Below are 23,886 nucleotides of genomic sequence, written 5' to 3' on the forward strand. Positions count from 1 at the left end.
TTAAGATTTTGAAGTTAAAAAACTACTTAGGGCGTAATGAAACTAAAGTATTTCGATGTCAAGCTTTTATATTTAAAGTTTAAATAACCCTGATATAGTTAACAAAAGTTCATGATAATCGATTGAGTAGTTAAAATGTAAAAGCGTAACAAACAATCAAACTCACTTTCACATTTACATTAATAGTTCAGATGTTTAAGTTATCGTTACTGACGTAATAAAAATCACTTCCGTCACGTGCTTAGCCGCTTAACAAAACGTCAAAAAAATTAGTTAAAATTTTATACAACATCAACAACAATAACAGCCTGTTTATGTTCCACTGCTGGGCTAAGGCCTCCTCTCCCTTTTGAGGAGAAGATTTTGGAGCTTATTCCACCACGCTGCTCCAATGCGGGTTGGTAGAATACACATGTGGCAGAATTTCAATGAAATTAAAACTTACTTCACCGTCAAGCATGAGATGAATTATAACAAATTAAGCATATGAAAATTCAGTGGTGCTTGCCCGGTTAACCACGATCATTGGTTAAGATTCACGCGTTCTAACCACTAGACCATTTCGGCTAAATTTTATACAGTCGCTTGTTATTTACAATTTATTCACTATGTCAAAACTGAATGGCAGCTGAATATTTTTGAAACTTCTCCAATTTATGAATAGCAAATAAATCCCAATTAGAATTTTGCTACGGTAACAAATCGAAAGGACTTAAAACTTTATAAATAAATACGAAAAAAAATTATATCCCAATATTAAGAATGTTAACGTTGACAGAATCATTTCAAACAATTTCGTATTCAAGTGAATCTGAGGCTAAATTTACTCATCTTTATTTACATATTTTTGTATTCAAAAGAAATTTTGTCTTTGTCTCGTTAATCGCTCATTACCATGGCTTCCGAGCTAAGATCTAGAATACTGGAAGAGATATTTGCAAATTCACTCGGTGGTAAGGCTTTGTGCAAGCACATTTGAGTACCACCCACTCATTACGTATACTACCGCTAAACAGCAATACTAAGTATTGCTTTGTTTTAGTTTAAAGGGTGAGTGAGCTAATATCTTTTCAGGCACAAAGAAAATCACTTAATTCAAAAGGTGAGTTAAATGAAATTGATTGGAATATTTTTCTAATATCTATGGCTACTGGTGATCGCTTACCTTGGTGATCAATTTGCTCCGCCTGTGCAATATAATTTAAAAAAACGGATTAAATACTAGTATGTCAAAATGTAATTAAAATCCAATAAAATACTCGTCTACGTCATAAATTAATTCAGTACCTATGGATCGACGGTCTAAATCTATTTATCCTTTAATTAAAGACCGAAACACTCAATTTTGTAATATTCTTTATAATACACAGTCAAACACACAATTTTTTACTGTTCGTTCCAGTAAAAACTTAGTTCGTGCTTGGTAATTTTGATTCCGAGAGCTTCTCCTAATGGCTATTTAAACACTGCAGGTTTTAAGCAATTCTTTTTTTCATTATCAAAATAGAGCTTGGGAAGTAGTTTTGTAGAAATTCAGAGTTTTTAAATAAAACTAGCTTCCGCAAGCAACTTCATTTGTTTAAGACCCTACAATTACGTTTTTTTTTGCATGTATTTTTATTTCAAATGTTTTTTCTTAACTGAGAATTTTGTTCACTTTGAAAGCTATTCTAGTTTCAGAAATTGTACATTTTTTTTTCAGATTATATTTAACAGTTATTAAATGGGGACGAAATATTTGTATCTCTTATTTTAAGTGCAAATTTTTATATTTTTATTTGACTGATTGAAAAATTGGAGTTTTTCTCGTCGAAAGAATATGATAATAGTATATATTTCAAGAAAATACGTATACAAAATTATTATATTTAAAAATACCGAGGACGATGTATTTGCTCGGTGGCTCAGTGTAAGCCTGTCTGGGTAGATATCACCCACTCATCAGGTATTCTACCGCGAAACAGCAGTACTTGGTATTGTTGTGTTCCGGTTTGAAGGATTAGTGAGCCAGTGTAACTACTGGCACAAGGGACATAACATCTTATTTCCAAAGGGTGGTGGCGCATTGGTTATGTAAGGGATGTTTAATATTTCTTACAATGTCGATGTCTAACTGTGGTGACCACTTAACATTATCACTTGCCAGTTTGCCTACCTAATACAATAAAAAATGAATTTTTAATCTTAATGTGTGAGTTAAGAGCTACATACATTGTTTATATAATTCAGTATTAATACGCAAAGTGAAAACGTCAATAGCCCAATAGTGTATTGTCTCGTAGTGGTATGTAAGTTCCAGATTCGACTCAAGCTTTACACTTGATTAGAATATTAATAACTATGTATATGTAATTAATACATATACATATATAGTATTAACGAATAAAAAGTCAAATAGTAATTTCTATAGCATTAATTTCGAGATATATTTATATGATTCCTTGCCAACAGGATATAAGATGTCGTTAGCAGTGTGTCGGGATCGTCTCACAGGACTCGACGCTCCAGAAGAATTATGCGATGGTTCGAGCAAGCCCCCATCCGCTGTTGTACGGTGTAACACACACCCTTGCCCATTTAAGTAAGTATTAACATTATTATTAAGTTTTTTTTAATTTGAAATTTAATAATCGAAAATACATTTGAACATAGTAAAGTTTCAAGTACAAATCGCACGAACTTATATATGTTAACACTCAATTTAATCTTTCTTTAAGCTCAAGGTTAAATATCAATTAAAATAGACCATAGCACGCAACTATTTATTATAATTTAAATTAACCATTCACCGAGCTAGTAACATGTAAATAATAATTAAAAAAAAAAAAAAACAAAACACAAACGATAAAAAATCCTTTGTACAAATATTTGGCATACAAATATATCGGTTGCGTTTAATGGCATACTTCTCTTTAGCAAGAGTTTAAGTTTAACGTTTTTGGTATTTAATCTAAAAAATAGCTCTATAAATTTTAAACTGTCGTAAACCTTTGACTCTGTTTTATTTCGTCGTTTACTCGCTACGTAGAATGTGAAATAGTTATTTTTTTATTTTGCATACAAACATTAAACAGTTAAAATATATTATAATAAACGTTTCTCTTACATTTAGAAAAATAAAGTAAAGTAACATAAATAAATGTAACATAGTTGGGAAAATGGCGATGAATTCTAAAAATGTTTTAACCTTATTCCAACAAGCTGGTACTTTTTAGTGAATAAATTCAATCGAAATATACTTTATATAATAAATTTAGCACATGAAAATTCAGTGGTTTGAACCAGCGATCGTCGGTTAAGATTTAAGCGTTCTAACCACTTTTTTCGCTTAAAAACGCATTTACGCGTTTCCCTCATATGAGGAGGGGGGGTATGTGGGACTCGCCGGCGCTGGAGGCACCGGAATACCCACTAAAAAACCAGCAGTACCCACTCCGTCTTTTCGGGGGACGTCACAAGATCGCTCGGGCATACTACCGTTACTTTCCGACGCGTGTTCTAACTCGACTCGAACGCAAAAAGATTCATCAAAATCTGTTCCTAAACAAAAATGTTATATAAAAAGTATGTGTGCTTTTTTTCTACTATAATTTGACATATGAACGATGAAATATTTCTTTATACAGGTGGTACGTTGGTGAATGGTCTTCATGCAGCGTGACGTGTGGGGGTGGAGTGAGAAATAGACGCGTGCTCTGTGCGAGATCAGCGAACATCACTCGCACAGACACTTACGATCCAGGTATTTTTTTGTAAATGCATTTATTTGTATAGAAAAATTAGCAAAAATATGATAAATCAATTCATTTTTAATAATATAGTATATAAATATTCTAAATACATAAATTCGGACCTTAACCAAGCAGATTTTATTTTCTTGGAGGTAACCACTAACTGATCTTATAAAAATTGTGCGTTATGCGCACAATTTTTATTGATTTTTATATTGGTACCTTTAATTATATTTATTAAGGCTAAAGGAAGAACCATTTAGAGCCTAAAGAACATTTATTGTCAATTGCAATTAATTACACGAATATAATAAGAACTCCTTATGATTATTTTGTTATTATGGTTGTTTCTTTCGATGTTCATATTAATAGTATTTATATGATTTTTTATACATTAATTTATTCATAATGTTCAGTTATAATTTTGTTCTGATTTTTTTTTTATTATTCTCATTCTTATTATGAACTCATTTATCAAACTCATAACATTTTACTTCAGAATGATTCTATCGCCTATACTAATATATAATATATTATTATTTCATACATATGCGTAAACAGATAAGTTTTATAAATGGTCGATTTATATGTGGAGATAATGAATATATGTTATATTCAAATTGAACAGCTAAAATGTAGAAATTTACCTTAATAATTCAACAAGTCACGTGTGAAAGCCAGTTGACATAAAGTTAATTGCGCGTAACTAAGACTAGAACACACCTCACAGATCTAGCAATGCTGAAGCACACTAAACCGGAATTGGAATTATGGGTCCGTTCACACAGACCGGCTCGGAGAGCATCGGCCTGCTTTTTTCTTTTCACACAGACCGGGTCGTATACGCTTGGAATTGGCCGGAGCGGAGCCGCCAACTATTTCACCTCGACCGGCTGGAAGAGATCTGAAAGAGAAAGCGCACGCAAGCGGAGCCGGTCGGCTCCTTTTATTACTTCACACGAAGCGCGTTCAGGCATTTTTAATGACAAAAAAGGTGCAAATGCAAAAATAAACTTTACTACAATCACTCAAAACACTGTTTCCAACGTGATAAAAATCTGCTCTCCTCTCCGAGCCGGTCTGTGTGAACGGACCCTAATGCAATTAAATTCTAATTCGTACATATTAATGACCTTATTTTTTAAATAATCCACATTTGAATCGTGTGATATTTCTAGCGTGTATAAAAACTCTATAAAAATATAACTATCTGACTTTTTAAAAGTGCGCTGAAAATTAGTAATTTCTTTTGTATTCTATAGAAACCAGTTCAGAACCAGGCTGCATGACCCCCGCTCCGAGAGCATCTCAACCGTGCAATGAACATAATTGCCCAATTTGGGTTGCTGGACCGTGGTCTGGGGTAAGTATAATAATATTATTTAATGTTATAAGAAGTTGTTCTAATAGGTACAAAATTCAGATTCTATTGATATTAAATTATCTATATAATCGACGAGCCGGTTGGCGTGGTTGATGGATGCTTGCCTTTCACGCCGAAGGTTGTGGGTTCGATTCCCACCCAGGACAGATATTCGTGTGCAATGACATGTCTGTTTGTCCTGAGTCTGGGTGTAATTATCTATATAAGTATGTATTTACAAAAGAAAAATAGTATATGTAGTATATCAGTTGCCTGTTTTCCATAGTACAAGTTCTGTACAAGCTTAATTTGGGATCAGATGGCCGTATGAAGAATGCACAGGGCATATACATATACCAATAGTATTAGTTCTGTGGATTTATTGAATATAGGTGGGCTGTGAGACTAGTGTTAGGGTGTCTATACAATAAATACAGTTGGTCACATTGTATGTAACAACTAACTTGACGTGAGACGTGTTACTGAGTCATTGTAGGAAATAATTGTTTGATAGGTATTTATGACTATGTATATCAAAAATCATATAAAAAGGTTTCTCATTTGCCTTGTAAATCTTGATTTCAAACATGTATTTAGATTCCATCTATGGTTTTAGGATAAAGTGTAATTTTATGTTCTTCCGAGATATAAGCTAGCAGGGTTTTGTATTTTTTAAAAAACTTTCGATGTAACCGTGCTTTTTCTATAAACATAAAATAGTAACATTTAGAAATTGTAACTGATATGGTTATTGCTTTAAAAAAAGAAATTAGCATATTATATTTAAGTATATGATTATTTCTTCAAATAAATCAGTGTTACCGTCACTGTCCCGAACATTGCGATGTCAACCCTTCGTCACTACGAATGACTGACGCTAGTCATGTCACGTCACTCTTCCTGGATTGACACTTTCACATTCAAGTACAGTCAGCAACAAAAAGTTCTTTTTATTCTACTTTGTACTATAATGCATAACTACATTTCCGCATGTCCTCTCTCCTTATAAATTACAAACATCAAGCTAGAAAACAAAAACTTTATATATAGAGTTGCTGCACTCAAATTTGGCTTTCACTTAAAAAAAACTTCAGTAGCTCATCAGTATGTATATATGAGTTATTTTGCGTTATGAACGTTACATGTTTTACACCAAAAAATCAAAATTTGAAGTTTAAGTTAGAGCTTACTATAATAGTTAAGCTAAAAAACGTTTACAAAAAAAAGAGAAATAGCCATGCGGCGATCGTCTGCGAATCGATGCGACGATCGTAAATTCTTTAATTGTATAATAACCTAAACCTGTATATAAGCGTTCCTTTATATATTTTTTAAATTTAGCATCTGAGGCATTTTGAACGCCTATTGGGATCCTGTTGTAAAACCGTTCAAATATAATATATAACAGCCCCCACAAAAAAGTTACTGACTCTATGCAGTCGAGTAACTGGAGTAATTTATTTGTGTTTGTTCCCTGTACCAATGTTATGAGTATCACATTTTTTCACAAAATCATTAATATTTTTCCTAGTTAAATTAAAATAAGCATTACATTCTCTTACATTTTATTTAATCAATGTTTGATTCCCGTTATTGTTTTAACGTGTTTCCTTAAAACTATGGCCAGTAAAATTTATACGTAAATAAAGGCTTGTACAAAACTGTGTACCAATTTACCCTTGTGTAATAACCCTTTTGTAACAATTTGTACATTGAACTCAAACATAAATATAAAAAAACACTTCTTCATTTTATTATATGTTGGCATAATTAAAGCACTAAAGTAACATAAAATAAATTAGATTCAATGATATTAGTTTTAATTTTATAAGTAGTTTATTTGTATAAAAATAAATCTGAATATTTAGGTTAAGCGAAATAGTCTAGCCTTGGCCCGTAGTAGAGTGTGCAATGAAAAAATATATATATCAAGAAATAAGCTACAATAGCATAGCATTATTTATCTCTCGTAGCGCTTCTACGATGTCAGCGCTACGATACGTAGCAACATCGTAGTGCATTTTCACGTAGGTCGTTTTATATTGAAATTTTATGTTTATAACATTTATTTTATGGATAATTCAAACTTTCATAGTTTCAGATTTAGTATGGAGTTATCAGTTGTACGTAAAAGAATTTTTAAATATACCGACATGGTTTTGTTTAACCTTGATCTGAATGCAAATATATATATTTATTATATTTCACAAGTATTATTGTCATAAGATACAGTTGAAATATAATAACAGGAGTCATATCACATAACAGTAACAGCCCTCCCTTTTGAGGAGAAGGTTTGGAGCTTATTCCACCACGCTGCTCCAATGCGGGTTGGTAGAATACACATGTGGCAGAATTTCAATGAAATTAGACACATGCAGGTTTCCTCACGTTACTGTACTGTACGTACTGTTACTGATGTCAATGAGCGGTAGTTAACATTTATCATATATGAAATCAAAAAAATTGTTACCCTTCGGAAAGCATTTAAAGCTGTTGTTCCAAGAAGACGTCTTTGGTCTTTTCAATTTGTCGTCCCGTCCCATATGAGAGTGAGACAATGGAGAGCGCTCCTGTGTTTGCGCTCACAATTGTTTTCTTTATAATATAAGTATTTCTACCTCACAGTTGGTTAGTTTATGAAATTGGCTACTAGACTAAAATTCTAACATGATAATATTATTATTTTATTATAACCAGCAATCATTTTTGCAAAATGAAAATTTTATCTGTGAATTCATAGCATCGGTTGTTTTTAGAGTGGTATCCTTAAAAATACATAGCAATGAATGTTTTTATTACTTTCATAACTTTTTATGTAAAATATAAAACTAACCGACCGAATGTACCGACGTGAACTTTAAAATATATTATTGATTGACTATTTAATAACACATCGGCTAGTATTGATTTAGAATATGGTTAAATCAAGGATTTGTTTTAAAGGAATGCCATCGTTCTAAATTCAAGAGATGCCCGTTTTAACTAAGCGTTTAGTATGTGGTAAGAACATGTATGAGAAATTGCTACTCTTAATTTACTTCATTTATGGTACTGGAGTAAAAAAAAAATCCTGAAATGTAAAAGAAGTACATCCCTCATGTCTAATATTTACAGTCTAAACATACAAGCTATATCTTTTGTAATTTTCTATATAAAAATTACTGTTTTTTTTTAATTCAAATATAACACACTGGTGGATCAGATATCAGATATTCTACCGCAAAACAGTAGTACTTGGTATTGTTGTGTTCCGGTTTGAAGGGTGAGTGAGCCAGTGTAATTACAGGCACAAGGGACATAAAATCTTAGTTCCCAAGGTTGGTGGCGCATTGGATATGTAAGCGATGGTTGACATTTCTTACAATGCTAATGTCTAAGAGCGTTGGTGACCACTTACCATCAGGTGGCCCATATGCTCGTCCGCCTTCCTATTCTATAAAAAAAAAAAAAATGTCTATGGGCGTTGGTGACCACTTACCAACAGGTGGCCAATATCCTCGTCCGCCAACCTATACTATAAAAAAAAACAGAAAAATTCTACCAGATTCCTTTTCAGCACCACTCATAAACATTTAAACTGTATACTTATATACAAATATCACCTGCTATTGAAACAAAAAGCTTTTAGCAGTACTATAAGTAAAATAAATCACATGACCAATTAATACGTAAAAGCGTAAACGCCAGCACGTTCGAAGTACAAGCTACAAAGTCATTTAAAGCAATCTGCACCTGTCTACCGTCGCACTACCGTTAAGTTTGCTTAGTTAGTCTCTATAAACTTAGCTAGTTGAAAGATCTCGAAAGTTCCAAGGGTAAATAAACTTTGACGTTGTCCAAAGCAATGTTATATCTAACGATAATGGACTGGGGGGTATTTTGAGTCAATTTACTATTTACCTTCCATGTTGTTTTTAATTAACAGAATAAACAACATCATATTTATGTTTGACGTCGAAATTCACATATAAAATATCATCGCTTCGTGTTTTAGTTGTTTAAGGGTAGCGTTTAATTTATAACTTAGTTTTTGAAAATAATTTAGTAGTAGGAACTATTTTAAATGGTTTTTTAGAGCGACAGTCGTAGTGTTAAAAGTGATAAACTAAAAAAAATATGTTCTTAAAAACAATCTGATATTGCTTAAAGAAACCCAAGTGAGTTTAACATGTGTCCTCTTCAAAAAAATTTTGTACACAAATATTTAAAAATGGAACACTACTAAAATTGGTCCATTCGATATTTAAAAATAACATGAGCTCATTGGACGAATAAAGTTAAACATTAATGCGAAGTAGTAGCATTTGTAACATATAATATCTTGAAAAACACAAAGCTAATTAAATAGATAATACCAAAGTGCCCTTATAACTTCAACACAATACTAAATGAGTGAAAATAAACAAATTCTTCCAAAGATAATGTTAATAACATCATACAAGCGAATTCCTATCTAAGTCAGTCTGAAACTATGATACAAAATAATAACAAAGTCCCAATAAAACTCAATTTCAACACTTAAAACTATACACTACAAACGACAACGCGCTGGTACAAAGTTTAGGCTAATTTCTAGAACTTGTAACTTTAAGTACATTGACATTACACAAGTGTCTAATTGTAAGTAGTAAATGGACACGAGAAACTTTTGTTTTCTTGGAAACCCGATAACTTTATTCAGAAAACAATCCGTTTCGCTTACGGATAGACTTATCTAAATGAGGATTTTAATTTTTATTAAACACCATCTTTTGTCATTATACGTTTACTATATTGTCCTTTATTCATCCTCTGATCCGTAAGTAACAAGCCAAAGGCTTTTTATTACGCCTCGTAAACAATTTTAAGCAAAACTAATCGTTTCTTAAATATGATAACCTTAAATGAATCATAAGTAATATTAAAAATGCGAAGATGAGTTTGTTTGTTTACTTATTTGTTTGTTACGCCTTTACATGTTACTTAACAGGTCATCATGATATTTTACATACACGATGTCAGAAGTACAGAAAATGATATCTAACAGACCAGGTATCTAACTCTTCTACCTTTCTCATTCACATCAGGCGAAACCGCAGGCGAAATTTAATGGAAAATATAACATTAGAAACTTAATGTGCAAAAAAATCATGTGGATTCAGTAGGTGTTAAGCTTTTATTTACTTATTAATATTTTTTAACTAATTTATAATTAAGAACAAACCCCATCTATATATATAGAATTTTGTATTATATGTTTTGGCGACAATAGTACTTAATTTATATATATTATTGATAAAAGCTCATTTAAAAAGTTATTTTTTGAGGTTTTGTATTTAAGTTAGTAAACAACCCGTAAACGTTCCTCCGTTGGGCGAAAACTTTACTTGTTAGAACTTAAGTATTCTACATGAAAATATTTAGAAATTATATCTAACATTTTACTTATAATATTTTAGACTTGCAAATGTGCCTTCATCGATAGAGCAAACATTAATGTGCTACAAACAATACTTTATTTTCTCATCAAAATAAAACCAAAACAATCATGATTTCAACGTAAGATTTCTCTTGGTCTTTCCTTGTTAATTTCCCTTGTAATTGGTAAATATTTTTTGTTTATATTTACTCAAAGCAAGAAATCTTATTTAAGATAACTTGCTTTGTACATTACTTTTCTGTATTTGCGTGTACAATCCGTGTTGCCCGTTCGTTTGGTGTATCTTATCTTTAATTTTTATTAATTTTATTTTAATATGTGTACACGTTTATTACCGAGCACAATCACACTCTCCTTTTAAGAGTCCTTATAATTTTTAAGTTTTAACTTATTAGTAAAATAAACACAGTAGGCTATTAACAATAACACTAATATTTTGTAACTTTAACAATAAATACTTACAGAAGTGCGAAAAGAAACAGAAATTGCTGCCTGCGGACAAATTGATGTATGAAACTTAGACCGCGTTTGCGAGAAAATACGCCAAAAACAAGCGGTGGCGAACCCCCATAATAGACATGAGAAAATACAACCACAACCAGCCGCGGGGAATCACCTGATCTATTCGATAGGCGCGCAAACGGTTTAATTGATCTAAGGGTTGCCATACTTATAATAGGGATTTTTTGAACTAATACTATTGTACATGTTGTCTTCAATGGGGACTAGGCCCCTTATATCCACGGGGCCCTGGGCTGCAGCCCAAAAAGCCCTTATATAGATCCCCCTGCTTTCGTCATTTGCCACAAACGTACAGCTTGAACAGTCAGTCATACTTACCTGATTTTAACCTAGCAAGTTTCAGCTCAATTATATATTTTCTTTTTTTTTTTCACGCAGTGGAAACCTTCAAAAAGGTACCCGTCTCCCATGGGGGGGGCGAGAACTGGGTTATGTGAGATTCTTACCCACGTTTATCCACTGCGATGATGCCGAGGACTACATGTATATATTTATTTAAAAAGAATAACTACGGAGTTTCTTGCCAGTTTTTTTAATTTATTTTATTAAGGGGTGTTATCCTTATGGGATGTCAAACCCGTCGTATCTTAAGCTATCTTACATATCATAACTATTAAATAGGTTTTAAAATTATGTCATTGAAAAGCACCAGTACAAATAAATATTAGTAACTAATTACTAACTACTACTACTAAACTTTCCACAAACCATTAAACCTTTTAAGATCAACTTCTCAATGCCGTCTTCTTCAATTCTTAATGCTCTAATTCCATTGCCAATTTTTACTACGTATCCTTTTACATCGTGTTCGCGGTTTTAACCTAGTTCTTGGTACTTCGCTGTAAGTTAGTTTTTAACTAGTTAAACTGAACTTGGACGTAATTAAAAGATTCAAGCGTACTCCCAAGCACTTACTATCTAAATTATTTAGTAGACGAAATTTGTTCCTTCATTGTGATTAATATAAAGTGCTCTATAAGAGAGCCGAAATAGCTCAGTGGAAAAGTGCATTTATATATATTTTTTTAATAATTCATCTCGTATTCGCAAGAAGGACGTCTATATCGATAAAGTTGCACGTGTAGGATGATATCCTGATACACGTGTATCCCTGCACTGGAGCAATGTGATTTAATAAGCAAGCTTTCTCAAAAGAGAAAGACAAGTTAATGAATAGTTAACTTGAATCTCCATAAAAATAAAACATTTCTATATAAATGTAACCAACTCATAAAATTTATTTAAAAAAATTCAAGGCCTCAACTAAAGATGCATGTAAGTATGTATTTTTTATTACAACCTCTATAATTCTGTATTGAATCTTATCTCTTGTAACTATATTTATCAACATAAATATTATGTCGAATTAATGCATAAGTTGGAACCATGGATACTTATTAATTTATATCTAGTGTTTTTGTAGTCAGAACTCACATACTCAGACACGAAGTGAAGAATCATATTTTCAATTATATCTAATAATTATTATAATGCGTATGACGCATTATAGTGTAGTGTGGTTAGATGTTCTCAATTTCCTGTCTCTCATAGCGCAATGTTATTTGAAATAGGATGGCACTCCGATACGACCGAAGAGAGGTCAGGAGGTCATTGAAGGACTAACGACTTCAAGTGCTACCTGCGGCATGGACCAACATCCTAATTCTGGCTTGCTACTGAGAATATCTTAACAGAAAAAATCTAGCAATCGAACAATCCAAGGACCTCGAGAACTTGCCGTAAACAACCATAAAAGCAAACCACTATAAAATTGCAATATGTGTTTGTTCATCATTCTTCTCCACGAAACGGCTTGACCGATTTTGATGAAAAATTTTTTTTTTGTACTTGCACGGTCACCATGAATATTACTCTCAATATTTTTTATATACATTACTTTCTCACTGGCCAAAAAATATCTAAGGATAAAATTTAACTTTATGTTACCCGTACAAAATAGAAACCAGCAGCCAGTATATCATATATATATTACCTATTATATTATTACCTATGTGGCTTAAAAAATTTCAAAGACAATAACATTAGTAAATATTAGATTATTTATTATATAGAAATGTTCATCAAATTCATAACTTTTTGCTATCATGTTTCTCGAACAGTTTTGACTTTTACCTCTAGCCTGTAGACCCAAACTAGAAGATAATTAGTCTAAAGTTCGTCCCAAACTGTCAGCGAAGTCAACGGCCGAACTATTAACTGCTTAGTTCCTGCGAACTTGTTACAAAATCAACTAAACAACTAGACACGACAAACTAGAACTCAAGAGAGAGGTGAAATCAAAGCTCGCTCTTCCTAATGACTTAATAAGACTTATGCTTAGAGTAAATTAATTGACTGCTCATTTCTATGAACTTTCTATGCCCTCAGTAAATATTTTCCTTTATAATGTTATGTGTGTTATTGTAAACATCATCGTATTTCATAACGTTTCATAAATTTTGACATATCAAATATCTTGTTTCTGTTTCGAAATGTTTAAATATTCCTTTAAATAAAACATTATCAGATTTTAAACTATGTACTTCTTTTCTGACTTTAACTTCTGAAATTGATATTTCCCAGTGGATTTATTACGTCGATATACGCTGACGATTGCGTGTTCAAATCTTTGCAAATAGCGTTACATTTGCACTGCTAGATTTATGTTTACAACTAATTTTAAACTCTGCGGTGAAAGATAAAACCGTGAAAAAATCTGCAGTAATAAAAATCAATCTGACGTAAATATATTTACTTAATTGAATAGCAGTGCTGAATTTGTTGATCACTTTAAAATAACTTAACTTCTGTTTAATTCCTAGTGCTCAGTATCTTGTGGAGAAGGAGTTCAAGTCCGTGGTGTGGAATGCACTCCAGCAGGTGGTGGCTGTGACCCATCCACCAGACCAGAGATAACTAGACCCTGCTCTACTGGAATCAGCTGTCCTGCTTATAGAGAAGCTGAAGAACCCGAGGTAAACTGGACGTTTTCACATAATTAGATATCGATTAATGTTTAATTAATTAATTACGAGTGGTGCATTCCTATTAAGTATACTTAATTAACAACAGAAAATAAATTTATATTTAGATATCACGTCGCAAAATATAAATAATGTAAAATTTACTTTATTAATTTTTCACAATACTTGGTTGAGGGTAGTGATAAAATTATATCATTGATGTACAAAAGTCATCAAACATAAAGATTACTCATAAATCGACAAAATGCCGCGTGTTTATGTTAGTTCTCTTAACTAATTTTGTTATGTTCGTGTTTTCAATCTTCAATTCAATTTACACCTAAAAGCGAAAAAAGCCAAGTGCCTGATGATGCTTATTTTTTTTTTACTTTGTTGCATAATGTTATCTCATTTGTAACAATCATGAATAACGTGATTATTAAAGGTATTATTATTTATTAAAAGGATTTCATAAACAAAAAAATAAATGATATATATACTTTAATAAAAGTATACAAAATAAAAAGTATACTAATATTTTGTACTGTGTTAAATACGGTTTGATTTCTTTAGGATGATATTGAAGATCTTTTACCTGGAGTGGTGTATCATACACAGCCTTTAATACAGCCTTACCCACCTCCTCAAGCAAAAGCTGAACAGCTCATTGGCGAACCTGACGTTCCGGTTGAAGCCACGTAAGTACCTTCAAGTGCTGACGAATCAACGACTGTTCACCAACTTTCAAGCTATCTCGCTCCTGCAAATTACTCTGATATCTTCTGACTTACTCAAATCTAGATATGACCAATAATTGTTAGAGGCAACGATGCAAAACCGAGATCGAGTTTTTGGTGAACAGTTAGTTCTATTAGTTTCGGATGGAGACAAATGATTATAAGGAAAAGTTTTTTCTTTACGCGTTTGTTGATATGTTTTTCATCTAAATTATTATTTTTATGAAATTTACAGTTTTTTTACCATGACTAACTAACTGTTTGAATGGCTATATGTTTTTAAATATTGAAATGAAAAAGAATTTGATTAATGAATCTTAAATATATTTCATAGATTCAAAGAAATATGCTCTCTGTATCTGTACTGAGCAGCAAATTTAGGAAATAAAGATTTTATTGGTGTATCTAAAAATGGTTTTGTCAGATCAACGATAAACTATTGTCTCCATCCGAAAACAAATTACCCTAATATACTTGTAATCTTAATTTTATACTTAAGTTTATTTTCGCATTTAATTTAGGGAAGTTCTGCATGTTTTTATTTTAATTGGCAATTTAACAGTATGAATAAAACAGTAAAAAGTACAGAAGATAAAATTTTATTTACAACAATTACGAGTTTTTTTTTTTTGCTTTATTAAAAAAAAATAACTGAGGTATAATTTTCACCTATCTTTTTTTAAACAATTAATTAGATTATGAGGGCTTAAGTAAAAAGCTAATTAAAGTGATAGGTAATTAATTCTTGATTATTTGTATTAATGTATTTTGGTAAATTATTATAAAATGCTATTGAGGTATATATAAAAAAAACAAAATTATATTTTTTATTTATATTTGTTTTTGTAACGCAATTAATAACTTATGAATTTAATTAACATAATAATATTGTATGTTTTAAACGAGCTCAGAGTATTTTGTTGTTGTTTTCAGCAATTACAAAATATTCTTTGCGTGTGGCTGGTTGTATGTAAGGTATTGTACCTTAACCAGTATTAATTAAAGGTTTCACTTTTGGATTCAATACAACATCACATCTTTTACAATTAATAACATTACCCCACTCCATATACACATTCAGAGGCTGTTGTCCCTTTTCGTTCATAGCTTGTATATTTTATCACTTTGGAAACATCGTCTTCAAACCATTTTCGATTTTAATGCAAGTGGTTTAAGGACGAATATATAATAAACGTTCGCCACCGTTATAGTTCCCTTTAGAATTCAGGACAGTTTCGTGTTTTGAGACGACCTAGACGATAGGTTACAGTAACAGCCTGTAAATGTCCCACTGCTGGGCTAAGGCCTCCTCTCCCTTTTTTGAGGAGAAGGTTTGGAGCTTATTCTACCACGCTGCTCCAGTGCGGGTTGGTAGAATACACATGTGGCAGAATTTCGATGAAATTAGACACATGCAGGTTTCCTCACGATGTTTTCCTTCACCGAAAAGCACGAGATGAATTATAAACAGAAATTAAGCACATGTAAATTCAGAGGTGCTCGCCCGGGTTTGAACCCACGTTCATCGGTTAAGATTCACGCCTTCTTACCACTGGGCCATCTCGACTTCACGTGACGATAGGTTAGACACATTAAAATTTATTCAAAGGAAAATGGAACGTATGCCACTTATTATCTTAGTTCAACTCTGATCAATTTCGTGTGCACTCTCTTCGATTATGTCACAAGAACCCTTCAGCTCATTACCTGTCATGGATCATTACTTTATCAACGATTAAACTTTTTCAACTCTATGCACTGCACTATAAAATTTATATTTCCTTGCACATCTTACACTGACTAAAGTTTGTCTACTTTTTATTTTGCTTCGAAACACTTTTCCGATACTCTAAAATACTATACATCTATGCACTGACACCGACAATGCTATTTTTTACTCTGATAATTCAGAGTGATTTTATATTAGCATAGTTATTATTCGCTTAACGCTATATACAGCAAATTGTGAATTAGATTCCAGGTACGATTGGCGTTTACACACAGACACACTGGTGCACATACTTCTACATATACCAGCCTGAACGAATTCTATTAGGATTGGTAGTTTCAACAAACATATATCGAACCCTTCGCACCTAGCATGTGTTATCATGTGTGAACTCCCTTTAGAATTTAAATAGAATTATAAATATTCATCACGATTTCAAGGCACTGAAGTAACGATGTAAGTAGACGGTGAATAAGAAAATATTTAAATCAAACGAAAATTCTGCCGGTGTCTTGATATTTATTACTTTTTTAACATTCGAATTAAGTAGTCCTAAATATTTTCGCATCCAATCATGCACGTCGTCTAAAATATAGTACAGATATCATCAAACATAAAGCTATACTTTATTTTTTCATACAGTTACATCAAAGATGATGATTGGAGTCCGTGCAGCGTAACCTGCGGCGAAGGTTGGAGAAAAAAAGAAGTTCATTGCAAAATATTCTTAGAATTCAGTCGTACAATTGCAAAGTTACCTGATAGCAAATGTATGGGTCCAAAACCGACCGAAGAGACTGAAAGATGCGTTATGGAACCATGCTCAATGGCTTACGGAACTTCATTTGGAGATTCTAGTGCACCAGCATATAACGGGGCTGACAGGTAATCTTTTAGTTTTTTTTTTTACTTATAGGATCGTATCCATATTTATTTTGATAGTCAAATCATACATTTATAACTTATTGATAAGATCTAAAAGCTTATTTAAAGTTCCGTTGTTGATTGATTCGTCTACTACATCATTTACTCGCTTTTCATATAATTTTGTACATCCTGGTGCTACTTTGTTCGTATCAATGCTATCATTAGGGTCAGTCGAATCGTTGGAAATAGTTTCGTCTTCTGGACTTGTTGTTACCATTCTTAATTCTACTAAAGCTATAAGTAGACCAAAAGGAAGCATTTCTGTTAAATCTTTTTCAAATTCTTCTTGTGGGTAAACAGTATTACCTTCTATGTTGAAGTGTTTTAAGAAATTTATAAAGGTGTTAAAATAAACAATTTTAAGGTCTTCGAAATATTCAGATCTAAAGCCAGAATCTGTGCATATGTACATAAAGTACAGGATGTCTGTCGCAGGACTGGCATACCTCATAGCTTGGAAGTCCAAGAAACATAATTTATTTACCTGAAAAGTAAAGCGTTTTATTGTTATTTCATACCCAACATAAACAAAACTAAATGTCCTTATTTACATAAGTCAATGTTCCTTTTTAAAATAATACTTTTGTATAACATATAAAAACAAAATAGAAAGAACAATAAAGAGTTTTCAAAATTAATCAAGTTTTTCCACAACCGTCTGACACAAATTAAGTTTATAAGATCGATTTGAATTAAACACATGGAAGATTGATATTATATTAACTGTCACTCATGTTAACAAAACATTGATTTTAGTTCTTTTTTAACGAGTCATTTATATTTTTAGATGACTTACTTCGTCCTTGAACAAAATATTATTGATCCAACAATCTCCATGACAAAATACGTTGTATCTTTTTGGTTCAGTATACATTCTTAGTAATTCTAATAAATTATCTTTCACTCTTTCTAACTTCTTCTTAGCGTCTGCATCGGTTATGAGATTCAAAGACATTCCATATGATTCTTGAAAATAATTTCTCAGTTTAGTCTTATTTAGAAATTTGTCTTGAAAAATCAAATCTTTAAAATCATCGAGTAAGTTTTCAAAATTTTTTTTCTCTTTGTTTTTAAATACAAACGATAACGCGTGAAATTTCGCTAATTCTGTTAATATTAATCGTACTTGAGGATAATCTAATTTTTCATATTTATTAAATTTACTTTCAATCACAAAACCACTGATTAATAAATCTTCTAAAATAATAACTTCATTATTTTTTGTTGTACTGGCAAAAACATATTTCGGTAGTATTGTCCTTTCGTTAGCTACTATATCATTTTGTAATAAAACAAATTTGTCAATAATATTTCTATAGGCGTAAACTTCCCTCTTATGCAATTCTCCAAACAAATCTTGTCTCGTTGTATTGATAAGAGTTTTCACTATAACATTAACACTGTTTTTTTCATTATTCGTTTCATTGATAGACACTCTAAATACATTTGCTATATAGTTTTCACCTTTACCGCACACAATATCAACGTGATAAACGAAATCATCTATATCATAAATTTTCGCGACACTCTTTATACAATTGTGTAATTCAATACAGTTAAATTCGTCTGGTTCACTTATATTTACATCTAAAGACATTTTCACTTTATTACCTTTCTTGTTTTTTACACCGTGACATTAACTGAAATGACTTCGTAGGGAATTAAATTAACTGATAACAAATGATACGAGAAATAATCTTATCAATAGACGATAAAGTGCAAACAAAATTTCAGCGTTAATCGGACGATAATTTTAAATATTTTAATGTTTAGACACGCAATATTTTTTAGTAAAAATAATTTACCTTTAAGTAAACCTACATATATAAGAAGCATTGATCTTATTTTATGAATTATACGATATTTTAATTTCAATAGATGCTATTATGTATGTTACTACAAGGTCATTCTCGTGATCAGTACCAAACGAGATTTGTATGTTTTAATTATATTTTTTTTACTTCTCGTAGTTTTTCTTTGTTTAATAGTATTTAAATGTATTTCTTTCAATAAATTGGTATAATGCCGTCGGAAAACGTAATAGAAATATATGTTTGAAACGTAACATTGGTAAAGATAATATTGTCACTCCAGCAGATCACTTATCTTCGGTACATCAAGTAACATTAGAGTGGCACCTGGATCACCTGGGAAATCCTATTCGTGGAAAGAAAAGGGATACACAAGCTGTAGTGCATCGTGCTTAAGTGGAGTTCAAGTAAGATACGTTTCTTGGATATGATTATAGGAATGTATTAGTACACAAATCAAGTATTTTCTACTGTAAAAGTTTTTAGCACAGACATGGAGAATAGTCGTAAAAACCCAAATAATTATCGATTTTTATAATTGCTATAACAAGTTATTATCTACAATTGGATATGATAAGGTCACGCAAACAATCAATTTGAAGGCAAATGCAGAATAGATTTTATAACCATTCCCAGAAATAGAGGTATTAACGGATTTATAGTACAAAATAATTACGTAAAATATATTTTCTTTTTACATAGGAACTCATCATCCAATGTGTTCGAGATGAAGACGGCAAGAACGCATCACCATACATGTGTGACCCACACACGAAACCGGAGAACCGAGTTCGCACCTGTAATGATCATCCTTGCCCGCCGCGGTAAGTAATGAAACACTTTTAAAGCGTATTATTGCTACACTTTGTATTACAAAACGAAACTGCAGTGCTAATCTGTAAGAACTCACTTCATCATTTACCCGTGAAATATTGACAAATGACTTATGGTGATATTTTATTTTGATGAAAGTTTATAATTGTTATGTTCAATATCGTATATCACTTCTGACATTGCACGACTGTTTTCTACAATGAGTTTCGAGTTGGTTCTTACATGATAGCCTTACCGTGACAACCACAAAAATATATATACTTTCAAATGTATATATAAGTAAAATATTTTTTAGTTTGCTATAAAACAAACGTAGAAAACGTTTGTACAGTTCCTGCGATTCCTAAGATTGAGTGGTAGTAAAAAATTATTTTAGTTAAAGCCTGCCCTTTGTACTATATGTACAAATAAACAAATACACGTTTTGTTTTAAACATATTATATAACTTGATATAAATATGAAAAATTCATTTTGTTTATTTATAAATAAATATTTTAGTAAACAATTTCTTGATTTATTACAGAACTGATTTATATTATATATTTATTTTATCCATATATAAAAATTCAAAAGTATGTAAAATAAAACCTCGTCACAGTCAAAGCTATTATAACTAATTTTCAATTTTACATAAGCCAATACAAAAAAAAATTTTTTTTTTTTTTTTTTTTATATTCGCCGGGAGGGCAAATGACTCTACTCCACCTGATGGTAAGTGGCAGTAGAGTCCAAACGCGACGACGGCCAGTACAGACGGGAAAAACGTTCTGCACTAGCCGCCTTCGCCTTGCCGGCCCGCAAGATGCCTCTTCACGCCTCGTTTGAAGGAACCCGGGTTGTAAGAGGAGGGGAACACGTGAGCTGGTAAGGAATTCCATTTTTTGGAAGTGCGACAAAGAAAGGAGTTGCCAAATTTCTTTGTTCGCGATGGAATTGATGTCACAGTTAGGCGGTGACATCGAGAACCAGCTCGCGTGGACTTAAGAAGGAAGGGGGAAGCAGGAATTAGAGAGAATAATTCCTCAGAGCACTCGCCGTGATACAGTCGATAGAAAGCGCTCAGTGCTGCTATCTCACGACGCAATTGTAAAGGTTCAAGGGTGTTTGTGACCTTTACGTCGCCAATAATGCGTACGGCACGTCGCTGCAACCGGTCCAAGGCCTCAAGTAGGTACTTAGCGGAGCCATCCCAAAGGTGCGAGCAATATTCCACGCAAGACCGTACCTGTGTTTTGTACAGCAGGCACAGTTGTTGAGGCGTGAAAAAGCGCCGCACCTTGTTCAGAACTCCGAGTTTCCGTGAAGCTGTTTTTATAACAGCCTCGATGTAATCCCTTGGACTAAGGTCGCAGCGAACGTCAATCCCCAGCATGGCGATTTTGCTTTGCATCACCAGCGGAGTACCACAGAGGGAGGGAAGAGGGGAAAATGTTGACTTTTTCGCCGTGAGAGCGCATACCTGTGTTTTCTTGGCATTAAACTCAACAAGATTATCAGAGCCCCATTTGGCGATGAGCTCTAACGTCCTATCGAGTTCAATGACAAGATTCTCCCGCCTCTCCTCAGTTTCCGCCCGCCCAGCCACTGCGCGTCCGTGGTATCCACCATGCACTGTACTATCATCTGCATAGCAATGTATGTTCCCAAGGGAGAGCATATCATTGATATGCAAAAGAAAGAGTGTTGGAGATAGCACAGATCCCTGGGGGACCCCAGCATTCACTACATAGAATTGTGAAGCGCAACCATCTACTAAAACACGAAGGCTACGCTTGTGTAGGATGCTGGCAATCCAGGTGCATAGCTGAGCAGGCAGACCATATGCCGGTAGCTTGGAGAGAAGACTTCTGTGCCAGACCCTGTCGAAAGCCTTGGAGATATCGAGGCTGACAGCCAACGATTCTCCATGCTTGTCGATAGCTTCACCCCAGAGGTGTGTTACGTACGCTAGAAGATCACCTGTGGACCGTTTTGGTCGAAACCCGTACTGACGATCATTAATTAGACAGTGATCTTCTAGGTAATGGATCAGTTGGTTGTTTAAAATCCGTTCCATCACCTTACAAAGTACTGAGGTGATAGCTATTGGCCGATAATTTGCCGGGTCAGACCGATCCCCTTTTTTGGGAACCGCTTGCACATTAGCTCTTCTCCAAGCCTCCGGCACACTTCCCGAAGAGAGAGAAAGTTGGAACAGGCGCGTTAACACAGGAGACAGCTCCGCTGCGCACTTCTTCAGCACTATGGCTGGTATTCCATCGGGACCGCTAGCTTTCCGTACATCAAGTGATTGCAGCTCCGCACGCACATCACGTTGCCTGATTTTAATGTCAGGCATCGTATGGCCACATGCAGGTATTGTAGGTGGCAGTGCACTACAATCATCGATGACGGAATTGTCGGCAAAGAGTTTAGCCAGGAGATCAGCTTGCTCTTGCGGACTGTGAGCTAGCGATCCGTCCGGATTTCTGAGCGGTGGCAGCGAAGGTTGGCAGAAATTGTTTTGCACAGACTTGGTCAGACGCCAGAAGCTACGGGAGCCCCTAGGATGCGAAACAAGGTCATGACCAATCTGTACAATGCGCTGTGCATCCGCTCTCGTGTATGCCTTTCTACAGGACTTGGAATTTTTATTATAGTTTGCTTTCAGTGAGTCCCAATCCGCCGACTTATAGTGCCAAACGCGACGTTTGCATACCGCTAGTGGCGGCAGCTTGGCCTGTGGCACTCTGGTAGAAATAAGGCTGTGATCCGAAGAGCCAAGAGGAGCCTGAACCACAACCTGATATTCCACCGGGTGAGAAGTCAGCAGAAGGTCCAGTAGAGAAGGTGCTTGCCCATCAATGTCTGGGATCCTGGTGGGCTGATCAACCAGTTGGGTCAAGTCATGTGTGAGAGCAAAAGCATGAGCAGTCCTTCCAGCATGGTCAGTTTTGAGGGATTTCAACCAGGATTCGTGGTGAGCATTAAAATCCCCCAAAAACACCAATTCCGCGTTAGGAAATTGCTCTTGCGCAGCATCTGCCACCCGACTAAGATGGTCAAATAATCGGCTTGTCTCCAAGTCACCATTGTGGGATCTGTAGAGGCACACGTAGACTCGGCTCTGACGAACCAGGTCCACACGTACCACCAACATGGAGAAGGAGGGGTCCTCCAAGCAGCGCAGTCGGTGACAGCAAACATCCGTCCCGACGAACAAGCATACTCCGGCTTTCGCTTTGAAGGATTCTTCAAGCGTGTAGCCGGGATAATTAAGGTAGCTGGTATCGGCAGGACGGAGTATTTGTGTCTCCGTGAGAAACAACATTGCAACAATCGCGTCTCACTTAGTATGCGTGACTTAAATGAATTATGTTCGCCTCACTTGAAAAACCTCTCGCTAAAGCGTTGACTATTTCACGTTACAAAAATCAACTTAAAAATCGTTAAAATCTAAAAACTATAATACAACTATATAAAGACTACACACACATATCAACACACACATTGGTCAAATCTAAAATATTCGATGCAACAAGAATAACTTCGTGAACAAAAATTTACGTCATATCTTTAATCTTTAAAAGAAAACTCAAAACATAAGCCCTAAACAATGCAACGATGGCAGTTCTACCGGTGTCATATTTCTCGTGTCAAAAGGCAGTCGTTTATTTTTAATACATTACCCTATAGCAACGGTAACTAGCTCAATTTATATTTTAACACGTTTACACTGCATTATGTTAGTGTACCAGACCACTGTAGTTTTTTAAGCTGTTTTAAGCTCTATTTCTATTAAGATAAGATTGGAATTTGCTCGGTCTGTTTGTATTTCGCGTTCGTGGAAATAACATTAAATTACAT

The 23,886-nt window shown here is 33.7% G+C and overlaps 2 protein-coding genes across 2 annotated transcripts in view; one reads left to right on the forward strand and one right to left on the reverse strand.

Annotated features, from left to right (window-relative positions):
- LOC126777720 (protein madd-4) overlaps nucleotides 1–23,886 on the forward strand; it is a 418,598-nt gene that overhangs the window by 373,903 nt on the left and 20,809 nt on the right. The window contains exons 10-18 of the mRNA XM_050500874.1: nucleotides 2,452–2,581; nucleotides 3,627–3,742; nucleotides 4,994–5,094; nucleotides 13,861–14,013; nucleotides 14,575–14,699; nucleotides 15,672–15,713; nucleotides 17,110–17,352; nucleotides 19,489–19,612; nucleotides 19,908–20,029. Of these exons, the coding sequence (XP_050356831.1) occupies nucleotides 2,452–2,581; nucleotides 3,627–3,742; nucleotides 4,994–5,094; nucleotides 13,861–14,013; nucleotides 14,575–14,699; nucleotides 15,672–15,713; nucleotides 17,110–17,352; nucleotides 19,489–19,612; nucleotides 19,908–20,029 (1,156 nt within the window). The remainder of the gene's footprint in view (nucleotides 1–2,451; nucleotides 2,582–3,626; nucleotides 3,743–4,993; nucleotides 5,095–13,860; nucleotides 14,014–14,574; nucleotides 14,700–15,671; nucleotides 15,714–17,109; nucleotides 17,353–19,488; nucleotides 19,613–19,907; nucleotides 20,030–23,886) is intronic.
- On the reverse strand, nucleotides 16,166–19,014 carry LOC126777668 (uncharacterized). Its single transcript, XM_050500790.1, has 2 exons — nucleotides 18,191–19,014; nucleotides 16,166–17,878 (listed from the first exon to the last, which is right to left on the reverse strand). The coding sequence occupies exons 1-2, from the start codon at nucleotides 18,989–18,991 to the stop codon at nucleotides 17,423–17,425; spliced, it is 1,257 nt and encodes a 418-aa protein (XP_050356747.1). The 5' UTR covers nucleotides 18,992–19,014; the 3' UTR covers nucleotides 16,166–17,422.

Source organism: Nymphalis io, chromosome 23, assembly GCF_905147045.1.
Source record: "Nymphalis io chromosome 23, ilAglIoxx1.1, whole genome shotgun sequence".
NCBI classification, from domain to species: domain Eukaryota; kingdom Metazoa; phylum Arthropoda; class Insecta; order Lepidoptera; family Nymphalidae; genus Nymphalis; species Nymphalis io.